This window comes from Marmota monax, unplaced genomic scaffold (assembly GCF_021218885.2).
Source record: "Marmota monax isolate L192 unplaced genomic scaffold, Marmota_monax_Labrador192_F-V1.1 WCK01_AAM20220418_F8-fsc00051, whole genome shotgun sequence".
Lineage (NCBI taxonomy): Eukaryota > Metazoa > Chordata > Mammalia > Rodentia > Sciuridae > Marmota > Marmota monax.
Window position 1 is genome coordinate 8,822,575 of NW_026695202.1, and position 18,480 is coordinate 8,841,054.

The 18,480-nt window shown below is 58.9% G+C and overlaps 1 protein-coding gene across 1 annotated transcript in view; it reads right to left on the reverse strand.

The window, feature by feature from the left end:
- The window catches only part of Myh9 (myosin heavy chain 9), an 83,193-nt gene that overhangs the window by 28,478 nt on the left and 36,235 nt on the right, over nucleotides 1–18,480 (reverse strand). The window contains exons 4-10 of the mRNA XM_046429428.2: nucleotides 7,580–7,607; nucleotides 6,636–6,729; nucleotides 2,684–2,776; nucleotides 2,072–2,135; nucleotides 1,542–1,640; nucleotides 1,035–1,178; nucleotides 87–182 (exon numbers count right to left, since the gene is read on the reverse strand). Of these exons, the coding sequence (XP_046285384.1) occupies nucleotides 87–182; nucleotides 1,035–1,178; nucleotides 1,542–1,640; nucleotides 2,072–2,135; nucleotides 2,684–2,776; nucleotides 6,636–6,729; nucleotides 7,580–7,607 (618 nt within the window). The remainder of the gene's footprint in view (nucleotides 1–86; nucleotides 183–1,034; nucleotides 1,179–1,541; nucleotides 1,641–2,071; nucleotides 2,136–2,683; nucleotides 2,777–6,635; nucleotides 6,730–7,579; nucleotides 7,608–18,480) is intronic.

Below are 18,480 nucleotides of genomic sequence, written 5' to 3' on the forward strand. Positions count from 1 at the left end.
GGGACTCCTAGAAGATGCTTGCTGCTGAGCAACTCCCCAGCTGGGCACCTGCCCCTGACTGCAGGCGAGAGGAGAGGTGCGGTTACCTGTGTTGTCAGGCATGGACGCCTGGTCGGTGTTGCGCTCCTTCTTGAAGACGATGTTGCCAAGCTGCAGCACCCCCGAGATGACCCGCAGCAAGCCTTAGGGTGACAGAGGCAGGTCAGCAATTGACTCAGGCGGGAGGAAGCCCCTCTCCCACTGGGTAGCCACTCCCGCAGAGATCCTGAGCACAAGCCAAGCAGGGACGCCAGGTTCCCAGGGGCCCCAGGTCTGGTCTAATGGCATGTGGTGGTCCAGCTGCCCTAGAGGGCTCACCACCTCCCTGCCAGTGTGGCCTCTATCCCCTCGCAGACCTCAGCTTGGGCGGCCCTAGCCTTAGACAGCATCTGTCCACACTTCCAACATTCCTAAAGCTGAGCAGGGACACACCTGAAGCCCTGGCCCACCACTTTTCTTGAGAAATAAAGTTTTATTGGAACACAGCATTGCCCACGCATTTACATATTATCTGTGGCTGAGCAAAGATGGCTGTGTCAACAAACCCTGTCCCACAGCCCCCCAAAAAACAGATAGAAATCAGGGTACTTTCTCCCCACGCCCCATCTGTCCACAGATGCTTATTTGCCTCGAGCCGGCAGAGGACACAGGTCCCCTTTACCATCTCTTGGGGGACCTGAGGACACAGGCCATCCCACAGTGCTGTTTGTTCTGAGCTCTGCCCAGGAGAAGAGCCCACACGGGCATAGGCAGCAGGGCTGCAGCAGCGGCCTGTCCCAGGCGATAAGCACATCATTTGCCCCCCTCTGTAAGTGCCTGTGGCGCCACCAGGAATGACCGCCTGAAGCTCTAACCCCACCCGCTCAGGGTCCTCCTGCGCCTCTACAGGGCCCTCAGCAGGAAGCTCCCCAAGGCCTGTCGACTCCCCCGAGGCCCTGGACAGCACCATGGCCAGCCCCACCTGCCCCGCCCACCCACAGGAGGCCAGGCCCTACCCATCTGCTCGTCTTCTGGGATGCCCATGATCCTCATGGCCTCCATGGTCTCCTGGAACATGTCCTTGTCCTGCTGCCCAGGGATGGTGACGTGCCCGTTGGACAGGAAGCGGTACTTGTTGTATGGCTCCAACAGAAGGTCAGCTGTGAGGGTTGAGGGCAAGGGCGGGTCAGCGAGGCACTGAAAGCCAAGGCTTCTGCCAACACTGTGACCTCAGACTTGGGAATGGGGAGCAGTCCTCAGCCAGTAAGGCACTGGGAGCTGCAGGGTGGTGGCACTGCCAGCTCTTCAGGGGATGAGACTGGCACACATGAGCCACAGAAGGGTGGCAGGCCCGTTGGTGTGCAGTCGTGCCTGCGACATGCCCACCCTCCACAGCACACTTAGAAGCCAGACTCGTCCCCAGGATGGACGGGAGGTGGGAGACATTCTCACTCCTCTTCTCCAAGGCACCCCCCCAGGCTCACCCCCCAGTGGGTGCCACCCACCCCCAGGGCACAACTCACTCTTGAGGTGCTCGCCAGCCCCAGACAGCAGGTAGTAGAAGATATGGAAGGTCCGCTCCTCCTTGGCTTGGCGGATGGCCCGAGATTTCTCCAGAAGGTCTTTGCAGATGTTGAGGAACAACACAGGTTGAGGGAGGCCCGCTACCTGGGTTCCACACTCTAGCTCGTCCAGTAGAGCAGCCTCCGTCCTGGGGAGCCTGGCCTGCCTAAAGGTCCCCTTCAGACAACGACAGGAGGGCAGAATACCCCCTAAGCACAGGTCCTGACACTGGTGCAGGGGAGGCACAAAGGAGTGTCTACCCAGACAGCAGCCACTGGGGGCCACGCTGGGGGATTTTAACAGCTCCCTCCAGATCCACACAGAACCTTGTCTGGCCAGTGAAACTCCTGAGCTCTGTGCTCATCCCGGTCCTTCCCAACCCCACAGAAGAGGCATCGAGGGGAAATGTTGAAATCAAGGCCAGCTTCTCTGGTGACTGCTAGTTCCCCCCAGACCCCCACTTCTTATTTCAACTAAACCACAAGGATACAAGTCTCAATGTTGGCACCCACGATGTAGCCATTGACATCAAAGTTGATGCGAATGAACTTGCCCTGAGGAAAGACCAAGAGATCAGAGGCTCTGCCCAGCCAGGCAGCAAGGAGCCCTGCTCCCACATCAGGAGGCACAGGCTGGAGAAAGAACCAAGGGTCTACAGGTGCCAGGCCAATGCGGCACCCAGGATTTGCAGACACCATGCTGCCCGGAGCTGGACTGGTGCCCAGAACTGGCCAGTCTGTGCCGGCTCCTCTGAGCGGAGGCAGGGAGGCCTGTCACCAGCAGTGCTCCTCTCTGTGCCACCTAGTCTGGGTGCCACCAGGACACTGGCTCTAGCAGGAGACTGAGAGCTATGGGTGACTCCCAGCTCTCTCCCTGGCTCTTCCCAGCTTTAACGGAAGAGGCTGAATCAACTACTTATGGCCATCTGGATAGAGAGGCAAGGGCAGGTCTGTGTGGAGGGGACCCCAAACAGCCCCCTGGGCCAGCAAGCACCAGGTTTGACCTTTCCTCATTTCTGAGGCGAGAGCTCCCAGGAGGAAGGCCACGTGGGCTGAAGCTCTGGGTGGGCTCTCTGTCCCCCAAAGTGCCGCCTGCTACTCACGAATCGTGAGGAGTTGTCGTTCTTCACGGTCTTGGCGTTCCCAAAGGCCTCCAGGATGGGGTTGGCCTGCAGCAGCTGCCGCTCCAGCTCCCCCTGCAAAGGAACCAGAGCCTTGGTGGAGGCCGAGCAGCGGCGGGGACTGCAGGCCGCCCGCCCACAGACGAGCGCAGCAGAGCCAGGTCCGCAGCCCCACATGCCAGGGACAGGCTTCCGGTGGCGCTGGCAGCTGCGGCTCCACCCTTGGCAGGCTCCCACATCACCCAGGTGCCACATTCCCACCAGGCTGTGGAAATCCTGACCCGTCTGAGCGTCCATCAGCTGCGTGAGCAGCAGCCCTCGTGGGGGCGAAGCTCCCAGAAACCTGGCCAGAGGCGTGTGTCTGAGAGCAGCATGTGGACTAAGAAGGACATGGTGGCACTGTCCTTCTCTGAACAGAGATAGCTGTGTATCTATCACCACCGCCCCCTTGTTTCTAATCTCCAGTTTTCCTTTTCACAGGGTGAAGGACAGCTCATTTCACGTCCACCGTCATTAGCACTTCCCTGTCCCCACCAGCCCCGTCCCTGCCACCTCCACACCACTCCTGCCACAGCAGGTATCTGAGCACAGGTTCAGCAAGGCCCACCCGGGTCTGTACCGCTCATCAAAGTCAATGAACCCTACTGTGGACTGGTGCTGTCGGGAGACAAAAGGCCCCTCGGGTCCCCGCAGCCTCGTGATACCCCGGCAGACTTCAGGGAGGCTCCGCTTCACAATAGGGGAAGCCGAGGTTCAGGGGAGGAATCATCTGCCCAAGGGCAGCAGCTACCATCCAGCAAAGCAGGTCAAGTTGGAGTCTTCTACCTCACCATCAGCCACTGTGACAACCTCCACCTGCCCCATCCCACAGCAGGGCTCTGCCCCAGCAGCTCAGATCAACCCTGGAAACAGACATGCTCTCAGCACAGGTTCAGCAAGGCCCACCCGGGTCTGTGCCACTCATCAAGGCCCAGTAATGACCAAGACTCTCACTCCCCAAGACAGCCTGGACCCTCTGAGGGAAAGGCTTCACAGGCCAAGGTGGTGGATAGGTGCGGTCATTAGTGAGGCGGGGTGGGGGAGTCAGGGCTTTACGGGAACACTCTCGCTGCCTGGGAGCCGCGAGAGGAAAGCTGGCCACAGCAGGGATCCCGCAAGGCAGGCCACCAGCACACCTGTGGCAAGCTGTCCTCCGCAAGGCACTGAGGACGTCCTGGAGTCTGCCACCGCAGGTCGGTCGCATCCCAGCTGCATGCGGAAAACCACTGGCAGCCCCAGGGCATGGACAGAGCCTCCTCCTCAACAGCCACCCTTGGCCAGGGCACCTCCCAGGCTGGGGAAGCCTTCACTCGAGGGCCACATGGGTAAGGGGTGCCGGGTGCCTAGGAAGGGTCATCAGATCCAGGCTGAGGGGAAGGAGGCTGCCTCACAGAGCAGGGAGAGGTAACCAGACACTCGGCTCCACCCAGCCTCAGGCGGGCCTGGAAGGGCCCCTGGGAAGTCGGCTGAGGCAGCCCTCAGAGCCAGATCTCTGTGGGAGCTACTCCCCACCCACCAAAATGTTCCCGTCAAAGCCCAGGCCAGGCCGCCAGGCTGGCGGAGCCACTCCCGTTCCTGCAGACAGAGCGTGGCCCCGCCAGTCTGCGCCGCCTGCTTGGAGGCAAAGCTGAGGTGTCTGTTCAGAGCCACACACAGCTGCTGTGGAAAGTGGGACCAGGGGCCAACTGGGAGCAGGCCCTCTGGATGCAGTGCAGAGTTGCCCGCTGAACATGGGGATGGCTGAGTTGTGCGTTTCTCTTTATCAACATCTAACTGGGCACAAAAGAGACTGATTTTGGGGGGAAATCTACAATACGAAATGAGGAGGTGGGTGGTGGTGGTGCCCGTTCCTAAGTCTGGAAGGCTCTACAAGGTGTTGTTTCTGCCAGGAGGGCTCCAACTAGTGCATTAAAAAATGGGGGCCAGGGCAAGTGTCACGGGCCATAGTACAGAAGTCTACCCAGAGAGACCCTCTACCCAAGCTCAGTTAGATACTATCTGCAAGTTTTGGGTTGGTCAACTGGGTCACTGTAAGTGAGAGAGAGAGAGGGCTCTGTCCCAGAGATGCCAGGACAGGCCCTTGAATACAGGACCAGGCAACCAAGTTCAAGAGTGTTCCGTGTTTCGCATCCCAGCTGCATGCGGAAAACCACAGCGCAGCTTCAGCGTGGAAATCAACCAAACTAGCCAATGGCCTTTTACACTGAGGGCCTGAACAGTGAGTGGACGCCAGAGGCAACCTATATTCAGCCACACCAGGTAGACGCAAACCCAGGGACAGGGTGACCACCACACACCAGATTTTGACAGCTCTGCCCCTACCAGCCCCTCTAATCCCCCCACAGGTCATCTGGCTGGGTGCTCGGGGGCCTGCCCTCCCATCAACAGCTGGAGACCCAGACATAGGGCATGTGGGTCTCTTTTACTGCTCTCTAATTGTGGTCCTGTCTCCCGTCCTCAGGGCAGGGACTCCACTGTCACCCTGCCGAGAACCAGTCACATACCAGGCATTCAATAAATAGCTGGGAAATGGATTTTACTGCAAATTCACAGAAGGAAATCCACGGATAGAGAACTCCTAACCCTAACCCTAACCCTACACTCCGTTTTTTAAAATAGGCCTCCAAAAAAGAATGGAAAATGGGGGGTGCAGAAAGAGGAGGAAAAAGAGACTTTATTAGTTTCTAAATATAACTCCTCATGCCCCGTGGAAAAAAGACTCAGAGTCTTGAGAAGTCTGGCACGGGCAAAGTTGCTCCTGGTCCAGTTCTAGAAGTCTGTGCACGAGCACCTTCTGAGGACACACAGTTCTGCACCAGCCACATACCTCTGCGTAGGTAGGAGCTCTGCGCGCAGCACGGCACCTACGCGCAGCACAGCACAGTGCCGAGGGCGGCGGCCTCGCCGCGGTCTCAGGAGAAGCTGCTGGGCAGTTTAGGTGTGCTCGAGAGGGAGCGAGCCCACGGTCCCGCTTCAGACCGCCCCCCGCCCCCAGACTCTAGTGTGGGGCCTTCCGGCACTGCTTCAGCAGTGAGGCGGGAGGTGAGGGCGCCTGCGCATCCAGTCCAGGTCACTGAGCGCGTGGGGCCCCGGGACAGCGCACACCCATTCCCCGGGGCCGAGGCTGCCCTCTGCATGGGACATGACAGGTGTCGTGCACTGTGTGGAAATCTGGGCAGCACCAGAGTCTGAGGACAGCTGGGCTGTACCCGACCTGCAGGGCTGTCACTTCAGAGTGCACCAGAGGCCACTGTGCGTCACACCCAGCCCATCCTGCAAGACAGAAAGTGAGCTGAGCCTACGAGAAGAGTTCTAGCTGCAGAAGGTGACAACGGTGTGGAGTGAGAAGCTGCTTAGTCAAGGGCACACGATGGCAGCACACACATTCCCAGTGCAGACGTGCAGTACGTGCAGCTCACCTAGCCAGGACGCCGCTGGGTCACCAAATCCACCAAGAGGGAGGGGAGAAAAGCGGAGGTAAGACAGCTTTCCAGGGACCCTTTCTTCCTGGGGGCTGCCCGCCCAGAGGCATCAACAGCAGGAAGCGAACGGGGACGCAAGGCAGGCCTGCCTGAGGTCTCCGGAGCCTCCATCAACTCAGAGCCACGCCTTGTGCCTCTCTTCCTGCCTCAGAGGTGGTAGACTCGCAGCAATTGGCTGCAATGCCAAGAGTGCTGCTAAGCAGACCCTGGGACAGCTCCGGTTCCCATAGCAACTCAGGAAGTCGGGCGCTGAGGGCAGAACAGGCTGCACCACCAGACCACTCCCAAGACTGCGCTAGGTGGTGCAGGCCTCTGTGGCGCTCCCCAGAGCACCCTCACTGGAAGCCACCATCATCAGGTCGTCCTCCGTCAACCCATCTGAGGCCCTCAACAGAGCGTGGCCCGGAACTCACCTGGTCCTTCTTGCTCTTGTGTGAGGAGGCCACGTGCGCCAGGTACTGGATAACTTTCTTGGTGTTCTCTGTCTTGCCTGCTCCGGACTCTCCCCTGCAAGAGTCAAGCAAGTCCTTGGGTGAGACAGGGCCACCTCCCTGGCCTCTGTCCCTCTCCACCATGCTCATTATCTACCATTCTGCCCTTGTGTTGAGTGCCCACAAGGGACCCCAACATTACTGGCAGAGAAGGGGACAGCCAACAAAAGGCTAACTTCTACAGCCCTCCCTTAGACCATTTCCCACGGCCTTCTAGAGGCTGGATGAAAGTCGGCTCATGTCCACTGCCCGCCCTGTCGCTTGGCAGCCTCTGCAGCCGAGTGTGTTAGGAATCTGTGTGGAGCAGCTGCTGACTTAGGGGTCGAAGGCGCTAACACATGTTGCTCTGAAACTTCAAGGTGTGCCCTGGGCCATTAACTCCCTGGGCTACGGGTTGACTTATTTCTGTGTTAAGTTCAGAGGTCACCAGCGTCAACCTAAATCTTGGTAAAGAAAGCCACTCTTCAGAGCCAGAGGGAATGCTCTGCTGGGGGCTCTGGAGGCCAGTCAGGTCCCCACTGGACTGGGTGGAGAAGACTCCTGGTTCTGCTCCACCGGGAGCCCCCACCCCACCTGCCCTCCTGGGCCCCTGCCACCTGCTCCTAAAGGAGGCCCGTGAAGTTTCTGCAGGGAAGGGGCAGGAAACGCCTGACCCCAACTCCTGTCCCTGGGGAGCAGGGAGCCTAAACCAGAGAACTCGTCACCTGGGGCCTCGCAGGGTAAGAATAGTCTTTCCTCAGAACAAGGGTGGGTTCCAGAGAGAGAGAGAGAGAGAGAGAGAGAGAGAGAACACAAACAAGGAGGGGAAAGAGGACAGGGGAGAGGAGCTGGAGACAGGCCCCAGCGCCCAGACACGGGACACTTACGTGCACAGAATGGACTGGTCCTCACGGTCTGAAACAGAGGAGACGCTTGGTTACGCTTTGGCTGGATTCAGGAGCCCCCCCTCTGGCCCCGGAAGAGCTGCCCATTTCCCAGCCAAGAGCACAAAGACTTCGAGGACCCCCCTGCAGGGGACCTTCACCACTGCCACGACAGGCTGACCAGGCTGACCGGCCATGGGCCTCACTGGAGGAGGACATGCACGGGTAGCAGAGCCGGGGCCGCCACGCCAGACCTCGGGGTGCCCACCACCAACCCCGCCCCAGGAAACCCGAGCCCACTGCTTCTCCCACCCTGGAGGAAGCGGGGCTCCGGAAGCTCCCGAGGTCCTGCGCTGAGCCGAGGTGCAGCCAGCACTTGCGTCTGCAGCTATGCTAGGGCCTGTGGCACGTGCTCTGGACACTGTCCCGCTTCAGTGGGGGACACTGCTGAAGACAAGGCCTGGCGCAGGGAGCAGCCTCACCAGCAGGGAGACGCCTGCGACTGTGTGGTGAGCTGCTGTGGGGTGGTGGCACATGTCCAGGACACACACCAACACCAGCAGGGTGACCAGCACATTCAAGGCGTTCAGTGGGGTCACTCTCGAGGGAGCTTGGAAAGAAGGGCTGCTTCTGACAAGCGCCGGTGACAGCCTGTTCTTGGGGCTGGTGCTGGGAACCTCTGGCAAAGATCCCCAGCTCGTGGGAACTGCTCAGAGAGGAAGGGTATAAACACGCTCCTGTGAGGGGGACAGCAGTGCCCACACTGAAGCCGAGCTTGATGGACAGGCTTTAGGACTATTTGGCCCAGGTCAGTGCTGGCCGTCCAATCTTCAGCAGCAGCTAAAATCACAAACTCATTTTTCCCCATTTTCTCTCACACCCTACCTCTCCCCTGCCCCCACCCCCACGGACGGACGCCTGGATCAGCCCAGGCCATCTCCAGGTCTGAGGGGGCGACGTGTGATCCTGGCTCTCTGCTTCCACAACACAAAGCAGACGTGCTACTCACTCCCCGCAGGATTTGTCCATGAAACAAATGACATGTGTGGCCCTGCTGCGGCACCTGTGAAGAGTGAGCCCCCCAGATGGCCTCCTCTCCTCCCACCATGAGACTGCTGTGACAGGGTGGCCACGGCACTGTCAGGGCCACAGGAGGGGCAGTTGAGGGGCCCGGGGGCCAGGGCTTATCAGTAATGGGCAGGAAACACAGGTGCGGACAGTCTGTGACTGAGTGCCCCCTGGTTGACAGCCGGCGCAGGGCCCTGCTTGCCACAGCACGGGGAGAGCGGCTCCCGGCGAGCCGGTGCATGGCCTCGGGAGTCGGATTCACCTTCCCTGGGCCGACTTTCCCCAGTGCCTGATCTCGGCAGCGCAGGGGGCTGGGCGCCTACTCTCATCACAGGAAGAAGAACGGCCCCAGAGCCCACCCCAACGGCAGCTGCCCCTGCCTCGGCCTCAGGCTTCCTCCCCGCCCTAATAAATGTCTACAGGATGAGGGGGGAGCACAGCCACTAGTACTCCAAAGTGACAGCCACCGGGGAATGCCCTGGGGCCACTTTCCTCCCCATCTTGTCTTTCCCATTGAACAGAATACAGAATACGTCAGGGCTGCGGGGCCAGGAGGACACCACAGCGCGCAGAGCCTGCCTGGGGCCCTGCCTCCCCCTCTGCAGCTCCTGTGGTCTGCCCAGCCTCGGGCATGTTTAGTCACCGCTCCACAAGCAGCAAGAATGTACCTGCGCGTACTGACGAGTCGTGAGCAGCAACCGCCCGACGCTACCATAAAAGGAAACGTTCTGCATCCCTTCCAGAAGGAACCGTTTTCCCAGAGCTGCCCAAGCCCAGTCCCGGGGATGGCTGGAATTCCTCTCAGTATGCAGGGAGGAGTCAGAGCCTCCACACGGGAGGGCTGCACAGGAGGGAGCCTGGACACACAGGGACGTCTACAGACTGTGTCCAACAGGCCTGGGCACACGGGGGCACACTTGCATGTACTCAGGGCACACAGGTACGCATGTGCACACACGAACACACTCACAGCGCCTGTGCAATCTCCAAGTTCCCACACCCCAGGACTGGACTGTCACCAACCTCATCCTGCCCACTATTCCCACCTCCGCCCCGCAGACCCTTGCCTCCATGTCCTGAGGCCCAGTTACCACTGTCCACACAGCCAGGACACACTTTGAAGGAACCCGACTTTGCTTTGCCAGGAGACTCGTTGGGGCTAAAGCATTCAGAATGGAAGGCTGACAGGAGGCCGTCCTCATTTCTCCATCCCTGGCCCCGCCCCTCAGCCTCCTAAGTCCACCTGCCCCGAACTAGGGCTCCTCACACCTGCAGCGGGGCCTGCAGCCTTGCAGGTCTTAGATTATCGTCTGTGGCCTCACAATAACCTCGCAAGGTAGATGGGGCAGGAAGAACTGCTCCCGCTTTGCGTCTTTCTCAGTGGCCTGGGTCTGTTCCTGAGCTCAGATCACCTCTTCTGCTGATGGTGCGGTTAGAATTCTCAGAGGGAGCCGGACGTGGTGGCACATGCCTGTAATCCCAGCAGCTCAGGAGGCTGAGGCAGGAGGATCACAAGTTCAAACCAGCCTCAGCAAAAAGCAAGGGACTAAGCAACTCAGTGAGACCCTGTCTCTAAATAAAATACAAAATAGGGCTGGGGATGTGCTCAGTGGTCAAGAGCCCTGAGTTGAATCCCTGGTACCAAACAAATAAAAGATTTCCCAGCAGGCACAGGCTCTGGCTTGACCCAGTTCGCCCCGCCTTCCCCTGCCCCATGCATTCTGGCAGGGACCTCTTTGATGCTCAGGCCATCAGCCTGGCCCCACGTTGTCATCTCAGGGGACGAGGACACTCGGAGTCCAGCCCGCTCTGTTGTGCCTTGGGTCTTAGTTGGGCACATGAGCATGAGGCTGTGTGAACATGCCTTCCTCCCTGCACACTGGAGGAGGCCCGGCCCTGGGCAGCGCACACACCCACCAAGGACCACCCTGTTCTGGGACAGACAGCACCTGAGCCCTCCTGTTCCTGCCCCATCTTGAAGGTGGTGGGGACAGAGACAGGTCTATGATTCTTCTGCTGTGGAGTCTCAAAAAAAGCAGCAGCCTTACCTCCAATAACATCTTCCCGAATGCCTGAGCAGGGGACAGCACTTGGATCAGTGTCCTCAAACCATCCCCCGCCCCCTGCAGCTGCTTCTCTAGTTCCCTGCTGAGCCCTGCTTGAACCACAAGAAAGGGTTGCGTGAGTGACACACTCAGTGACCAGGCCATTCCCTTCCCTGATGATATTTTAAACCTGAAAAGCCCCAAGGCCAACTGAGCCCATGCAGTGAAGTCACTTGAGCTGCCGGCCCGGTGTGCACAGGAGCCTCCAGCCAACTCAGAAGGCTTCGGTGGGAGGAGGGCGCTTGGCTGCAGGTATCCTGCCCAAGAACTGCAGCCCAGGTAGACGTCGGGGCCTTATCGCTCACTTCCTCTCTGAGAGGAGCTGTGGCTGATTCTTGTCCATAAAAGGCCACGAGGCTCACACAGCTGTGACATCAGCCTGACAGGAAGTACAGGAGGAAGGGAGCAGGGCCTGGCTCACCAGGAGCCACTGCTGGAGACTGACTTGTGGCCAGGCTCTCGGGGACAGTGCCTGCAGGGGTTCCTGTGGAGTAAGTCTTGCAGGGCTACCGTGAGAGAGTGTCCTGCCTTGGGACCCACCTCTGGGTGCACAGGGCTCTTGGGAACTGACTGAGAAACGGAACAGACCCTGAGACTCCACAGTTACTCCTCTGTGGACAGAATCTGGGTCTTAGAGGGTCTACATGAACTCCACCTTGACACTCAGGGACTGGAGCCTCAGAGGGCACAGGTTCAGTTGCCTCAGCCTAGAGGTCAGGCTCTAAGTCCCCAAAACTCAGAGTCTATCAAAACCATCAGTCACAGAGCTGGGCAGGAACCCAGGCCCTGGATTCCCAGCTCTTCCCGAGCTCCTCTCCACTGAGAGCGCCTGCAGGCAGGCACCGGGGACCACAGTGCTACTTCAGTCCTACAGACAGACAGATGGGAGACAGACCTTCGGAGCGGCCTGCCGCCTTTTCCACAGCCAGCCTGATTCACTGTCTAGGTGAGGTGCTCGGGCAGCAGAAAGAGGGGGAAAAATGGCAGAGCCTTCCTATTGGCAGAAGCTGCAGGTCAGCGGGTGAGTGGAGGCCTGAGGTCTCACAGAGTCCCCTGCCAGCGCCAGACTGTGCAGCACGCCCTGTGTGGCCCAGAACCAGGGAGACAGTGGCTCAGCAGCAATCCAAGCCAGAGGCAGTTGGACTTGGCCAGGCAACCCCCCCCCCCCATGACCCCTGCGCTCCTCAGTGGGGCTTGAACTTGCCCGGGAGGCCAAGTCCCCGGGTGCAGAAGGGAGAAGGGCAGCCTTCCCCACGGGCACCCTGGGTGGTGAGAACCGAGCTCCTGGGACTGCTCATAACTTTCATTACGTCAGAGGGTGAGCAAGACCTCAGACGAGGCTTCTCTTGGCCAAAATGCACCAGCAGAACACAGGCAGTTCCCCTGCAGAGGCCCCCTGGCAGGAGGGCCAGGCTAGCTGCAGTCTATGTTGGTGGGGGGGGGTCGGGCCGGGGAGTGTCTCTGAGAGGCCGCCTCACAGGCAGCTCCAGCAGGTGTGTCAGGCCAGAGGATAGTCAAGTGTCAGCTCTGCCTTGCACTCACCCAACATTCCCCCTGGGGAAAAGGAGAGGTGGGGTGGGAGGGGACCACTGCAGAATCTTAGAGAGAGGAAGAAGCAGGGTTCCCAGTCCTGCAGAGGGCTGGGCCCTCAGAGAGGGAGCAAGCGAAAAAGGAGGACACCAGGACACAGAGCAAGACAGGTTCACGTAGGTAATGCTGGTGACGAGCCTGGTTCTGGGAGCACAAATAGCCCTACAAAGAGGACTCCATCCCCTGAGAAGGTGAGTCAAACCTGCTTGAGGAGACCGACAGGAGGAGGTGAGCCACAGTGGTGCAGGACGGCTCCCTGGAGAACCCAGGGCTCCAGCTGCCTTGGAGAAGGGTGGCCAGTCCAGGGACAGGCACACTGGCCCCCAGGGCAGAAGATGTTCAAGAGCACAGCCAGGCCTCCTCTCCCCTCAGCCCAGGCCTGGGCCCTCCTGCATTTATTGGACCAGCTTGTGCTGGCCACATAAGACAACCTGAAGGGCCAGCGAGCATGACTTGAAGGACACCCTGGGTCCTTAAGGGTTTATTGCAAGAGTCAGCACTGGGTCAACAGCCTGGGTGAAGACCAGACGAACTTGAGTCCTGCAGGCCCTCTGCTTACTGACCTCTCTTCTGAACCGGCAGCTTAATTCCAGAAACCTGGTGGGTAGAGGAAAGCAACTCCGCTCCAAACACCACCTCCTGCCCCGGTGTCCTGGGCCACAGCCCTCTGAAGTCTCAGCTGAAGCTGAGAATGCGCAGCTAAGCGGCCATGCCGGGCAGCCAGGGGGAGCCTGGCCATGCAGGTCAGAAGCACAGAAGGGCTTGGCCGCCAGGGGTTTTACAGGGGGGTGGGTGCTGCTTGTCTTGGGGTGGGTGGAGGACTAACAAACACGATGGTCAAGTTTTCAACCACACCAAGTTCCAGGTTCCAGGAGGGCACTCGGTCCTCCCACTCAGCCAGCCCCTAGCGCAGCGCAGGCCCACTGGGTTGGGTTAAAAGCCAAACAAAAGTAAGCCCGAAGCTGTCCACGAAAAGCCTCTATTCACGCTCCCTCTTCTAGAAAGGTTTTCTAGAAATAAGACTGAAAAGCCTAGCCACGCTGCCCTTGGGCAGTCTCAGTCCAGGGCTATGCTTTCCTCCTAGGGGTTGGAAGAAAACAGCCTCCTCAGTCCAGGGTCAGCGGGGACTACAGGCCAGCGTGGCCTCCCCAGTCCACCAGCAGCACAGTGGACAGAAGAGTGGTTCAGAGTCGCAGGACAGCAGACTCCAGAGCAGCCCAGGGCCACAGGCCACATCTGCTCCACGGCATTCCATGGTGGCCCCAGGGGAAGGCACTGTGACCAGTCACTTCCTGTGCCTGCTGCTCCCAAGGCCCTGGACTCTCAGGAGCCTCTTGGAGGAGATTAAAAAGCCCGCCTGGAGGACGCAGCTGGCTCTCTCTTGCTGAGCAAGCAGGAGTGTGGCCAGGACGGGGTGATGGCGGGGCTCACGGAGGCGGTTCAGGCAGGATGCTGCAGGCTTGGTGGCCTGCTTCCCCACTAGAGGTGCTTGTCACACACAGCACCTGCTCTCACTCTCAGCCTGCCACGTACGTCGTACCAATCCCGAGAAGCAGAGAGAAAACGTAGCTCCTTCACGGTCAATTGCCAAGCCCTGGCCAGGTCAGTTAGGAAGTGACAGAGCAGAGACCCCTCCATCCATTCCCAGGCCTGCACATGTGCTCTCTGCAAGGTGCCTGGTGCACAGCAGGTGCTCAGCTAGCCCAATGGGACAGCTAGGCACAGGCCCTACCCCTCCTGGGTGAGCCCACACTGCCCTCCTAGGCACACAGGACACACAAGGCCTGGCTCCAGGCGGCCCTGGCAGACAGCAGGGCCTTTGTGGCAGGGCTCGTAGCCGCCCGCTGGCACGTTCCTGCCTAAGTGGAGTCATGGCATCCGGGGCTTCCCGCTGCTCCAGTCCTGCTTTTCTGCACCCCTGAAGCATTTCCCCGGCCTCTGAGGAACACGGCGGGCACTTCTTCTGAGAAAGACCTTGTGAAGCAGTTCACAGGGCAGGGAGGATGGTGGGGGGGCTGCTCCTCGCCCTAATCTCCCCCTGACCACTGACAGAGAGGAGATGCCTTTAGCAACCAGCTGGAGGAGGGCCACGGTGGGGGCGCCCGTGGGCCCTGCCCAGGGGATTAGGAGACCCTGGTTTCTGGGGCTGAGCACAAGCCAGCTGACCATCTGAGCCTCTCTCTTCCTCTGAATTACATGGACTACGAGACTCAGGTGTGGGGACAGCATAAAAACTCCACCCTTCACTGTTTATCCAAAAAGGCCGGTCAACCTCCAAGGGGAATGCAGTCGCTCACTGGAGCCCTGGAGCCACCGCTCAGTGACAGGCCACTTCTGGTGCAGCTTTCCCTGAGAAGCAGAGGGGGGTGGGAGGGGGCAGCCAACAGTTCTCCTAGTGGCTCAGGCCGGGAATGAACGCAGCCCTGCTGCCGCCTCCCCAGAAATGCTAGAAGCTCATTAAAATACCACAGTCACTGACAGTGGACCAAACCCGGCACTGCCACCAGTTAACATCAGAGGACTTACGCTTTTCTACTCTGCTCCGGAGACAACGGGGCTCAAGACCAATTCTTTCCATTGGCCTGTTTGGCCAGTGGAGAGAATGTGGAGACCAGGAGGCCTGGCCATAGAGCGGGCCAGGAGAGCCATGTCCCAGTCCAGCTGGGCATGCTCAGACCATGTGCTTCTGCTGGCTGAATTCCACCCTGGGCCACACCTGCCCCCCTGCTGCTGCCTGCCACAGGGGCCAGCAGCGCCCAGTTCACGCTCCTCTCACCTCGTGGCCTGCGACAGCCCAGAGCCTGTGGTGCTGTCATAGAAACCTGAGGAATGGCCCCATTCCAAGGCTGAGAGCCCATGAACGGCCATGACAGCAGAAGAACCAAAAGGGAGAGCCAGGGTGGGGAGGGTGACCAACCATGTCACCACGACTTTAATTAAACCCAAGGCTGGGAATTCAAACAACAAAACTGCACGGGCACCTACGGGGTGGCCACAGGCCACCGACACCCTGGCCCCACCCACCTTCCCTGAACCTCTCGACACCTGACACCGGTGCCAACCTCCACCTGGACCACCAGGCCTCCAGCGGCAGGACACCTGCACAACCACTCAGCAATCCATGCTCCATCGCCAATCTCCATGGCCTGCTCCGGGGCACCATATGCTGCCATGACCCACCCTGTGCCCGCGGCTGACAGCACCAGGCTATCCCACCATTCCTCAGCACTGGGTCAAATCCTTGCCAGAAGAGATCCAGGCAACCACTACTGAGGGACTGGCGCTGGCACTAAAGTCAAAGCATATGCAAAGCTTAATCCACGGGGCCTTAACTGAGGGAAATTCTGTCCCTGGGGGGACAACTGGTGGCAACGTCTGTGGACATTTTTGGTTGTCAGAACTGAAGAAAGAAGGTGCTGCTGATGTGTAGTGAACCGAGGCCAGGATACTGCTGAACATGCTACGGTGCTCAGGACTCGTCCCCACCTCAGAGACTTGCCCAGCCCTGAATGTCACCCATGCCAGGCTAGAGAAGCCTGGTTTAGTGTGACAAACAGGCAGAGTGACACATAACTTACTATGCAGACTGGAATGCTTTTCAAAGTGAGAGGATACTACTGCTAATAACTGCAGACACGGGCGGGAGGCAGGGCTGTGCCGGCAGCCAGAGCATCTCAGAGATGAAAGACAGGAAAGTCTGGGAAGGGTCAAGGAGCTTGTCTCATAAAAGTCCCAAAGCCACCAGATAAATGCTGGGATGTCATAAGCTACAGTCAGCTCAGGAAGGAAATCTTTGTCTAGTTCTTGTTTCAAAAAAAAAAAAGAAAAGGAACCATCTGGCCCAGCCTCGAAAGAAGAGGGATAGAGAGCAAACCCGTTTCCCGCCAAAGCCAGGTGGGCGGCACGTGCCAAGACTTCAAGACGGAGAGTAGGAGAGTCTGGCGGCCTTTGGGCTGCGGGGCTCCACCCATCACCCTGACTCAGGGCCAGAACTGAGGCTCCTCCGGAACCTTCCTCACTAGTGAGCCACCTTGTCCTACACCGGCCACTTCTGCTCCTAACTTCCTCCCTGCCTGTGAACCAGCGGCCTGCGGCTCCTGGCTTTGCAGGTCCACCGTGCACAACAGGAAGGAGATTTTCAACAGATTGGAAACGTCCTTGTTTGTCAATGCGGGAGCTAATAAGCCACAGCAAGTCCGACACCTTGCAGAAGACAAGGTGGAAAATGCTAAGACAGACAGGAGAAAGACGTGGACCCACCGTCTGCACAGACCACCTGGACCTTAGGCGCCTGCTGTAGACCCACTCCCACTGCTGGTCTCCGCAAGGCGAAACGCCGTCTCACCTGCCCCCCAATCAGGTAACTCCGTGTCCCCACTGAGTCCATCCTATTAGGACAACATAAAGGCAGTCCAGCTGCCCTCTCTTCCCCAGGTATTTCCCACCTATGCAGGACACAGGCACAAAGAGGACGGCACAGGCAAATCAAGTTTTTCTTGTCACTGAAAGAATAAAAGCCAGTGAATCTCTTGGGGAAAGGGTCCCACAAGTTAGTGAAGGACATCTGGAAACCCAGATCCGGCACCCGAGGCTCCCGCAGCCACACGCCAGATGGTCATGCTGCTGCTATCAGAATGGGCTGCAGAAAAGGAAAGCCGCTGGCTAAGCGCTCAGATCCCAGGTCCAAGTGTGGGAACGTGCCCTCGTTCAGTAGTTCAGATCTCACAATGATCCCAGAGCACACTTCCTGCTCCAGGCCAAGAGACGGCCAAGAGAAAACTGACCCATAACCTCTGGAGACAGTGATCCAGAGTCTCCTGGAGTCTCACTGAGTGCCTCCCCCAGACTGTCCTCATTAGCACCCTGAAACAGACATCCTACTTTAAAACTCAGGGCTGGCTTCCGCGAAGAATTCCGATAGATATGAACTCAGCCAAAGGCTAGGCCAAACTTGTGCACCCTTCATAATTCATACGCCTGACAGCGAAGCACCTTCTCCATGACACTGCAGGTGTGGGAAAGACACATGTCACCATCGGAAACCACGAGCTAGGACAAAGTTGCTAATACTAATAATAATACTACTAATAAGATTCATTCCCACTGGCTATATAGACCACAATGTTGAAAGGAAACAGGATCCATAAAACCCTGTCCACTCAAGACAGGAGAACACGGCCCTGCCTGAAAGTCAGGTTTGGGTTAGGATGATGCATGCCAGGCACTGGCTGAGCTCGGAGAATGTAAAAGCCACATGGGCCTTGGCCACATAGAAGGGAGAAAAATAAACAGAAGAGGAGGGGCTTGCCAGGCACAGAGGAGCGCCGGCCCCGCGGAGCCGAGAGACCTGCTGCAGAGCTGCAAGGGCTTCCCTGCAGCGGAGCCCGAGAGGTGGGCAGGGCCCAGCGAGGAGGGGGGCTGCGCTGCTGGAGCTCGAGTACGGCCAACGAGGACAATGTGCATTCTAGACAGGGGACAGGGTGGTGGCAGCAGAGGGAGGGCTCCAGGAGAGGGGAGGCAAAGAACTGTGCAAGCTGGGACTAAGGCCAGGGCCACAGGGTCAGAGGGCGCCTGGATCAGAAATGATCCAAGAGAAGCAGCACAGACGTACTGACCGACTCGGGGGCGTCGGGGGGGGGGGGGGAGAGCACGGGGACGAGCCAGGCTTGGAGGAACAGCAGCTTGGCAGAAGCAGCTGGTGGCAACTGGGTGATGGTGTCCTGGGCGATGGACAGTGGATGAGGCCAGCACGCGGAGGAACCTTGGAGAGAGGCCTGGGAGGGGGAGGAGCACCCCACACAAAGGCAGGGAGCTCGGTGAGTGACATGGCCCAGCCCCAGGGGCAGGAGCCAGATGAGAACTCAGGAGAGCAAGGGCTTCCCCCCGAGGAAGACGGAGCTGGGGATGACTAGAGGTGAGAACCAGGCAGGAGCCCAGACCCGTTCTCCAAAACGCCTCACCATGACAGGTCAGGGAGCACGGGCCACGCCAGGGGGTGCAGAAGCCTCACAGGCTTCCTATCAGTTTTCCAAAGATAAACAAAACTCAAACACATTTCCAGCCACGGAGAAGGAACAAGAGAAGGTGAGGGGAGGACGCAGGAAAGGGGGCGACTGGGAAGAGGGCCTGGAAGAGGGCAGA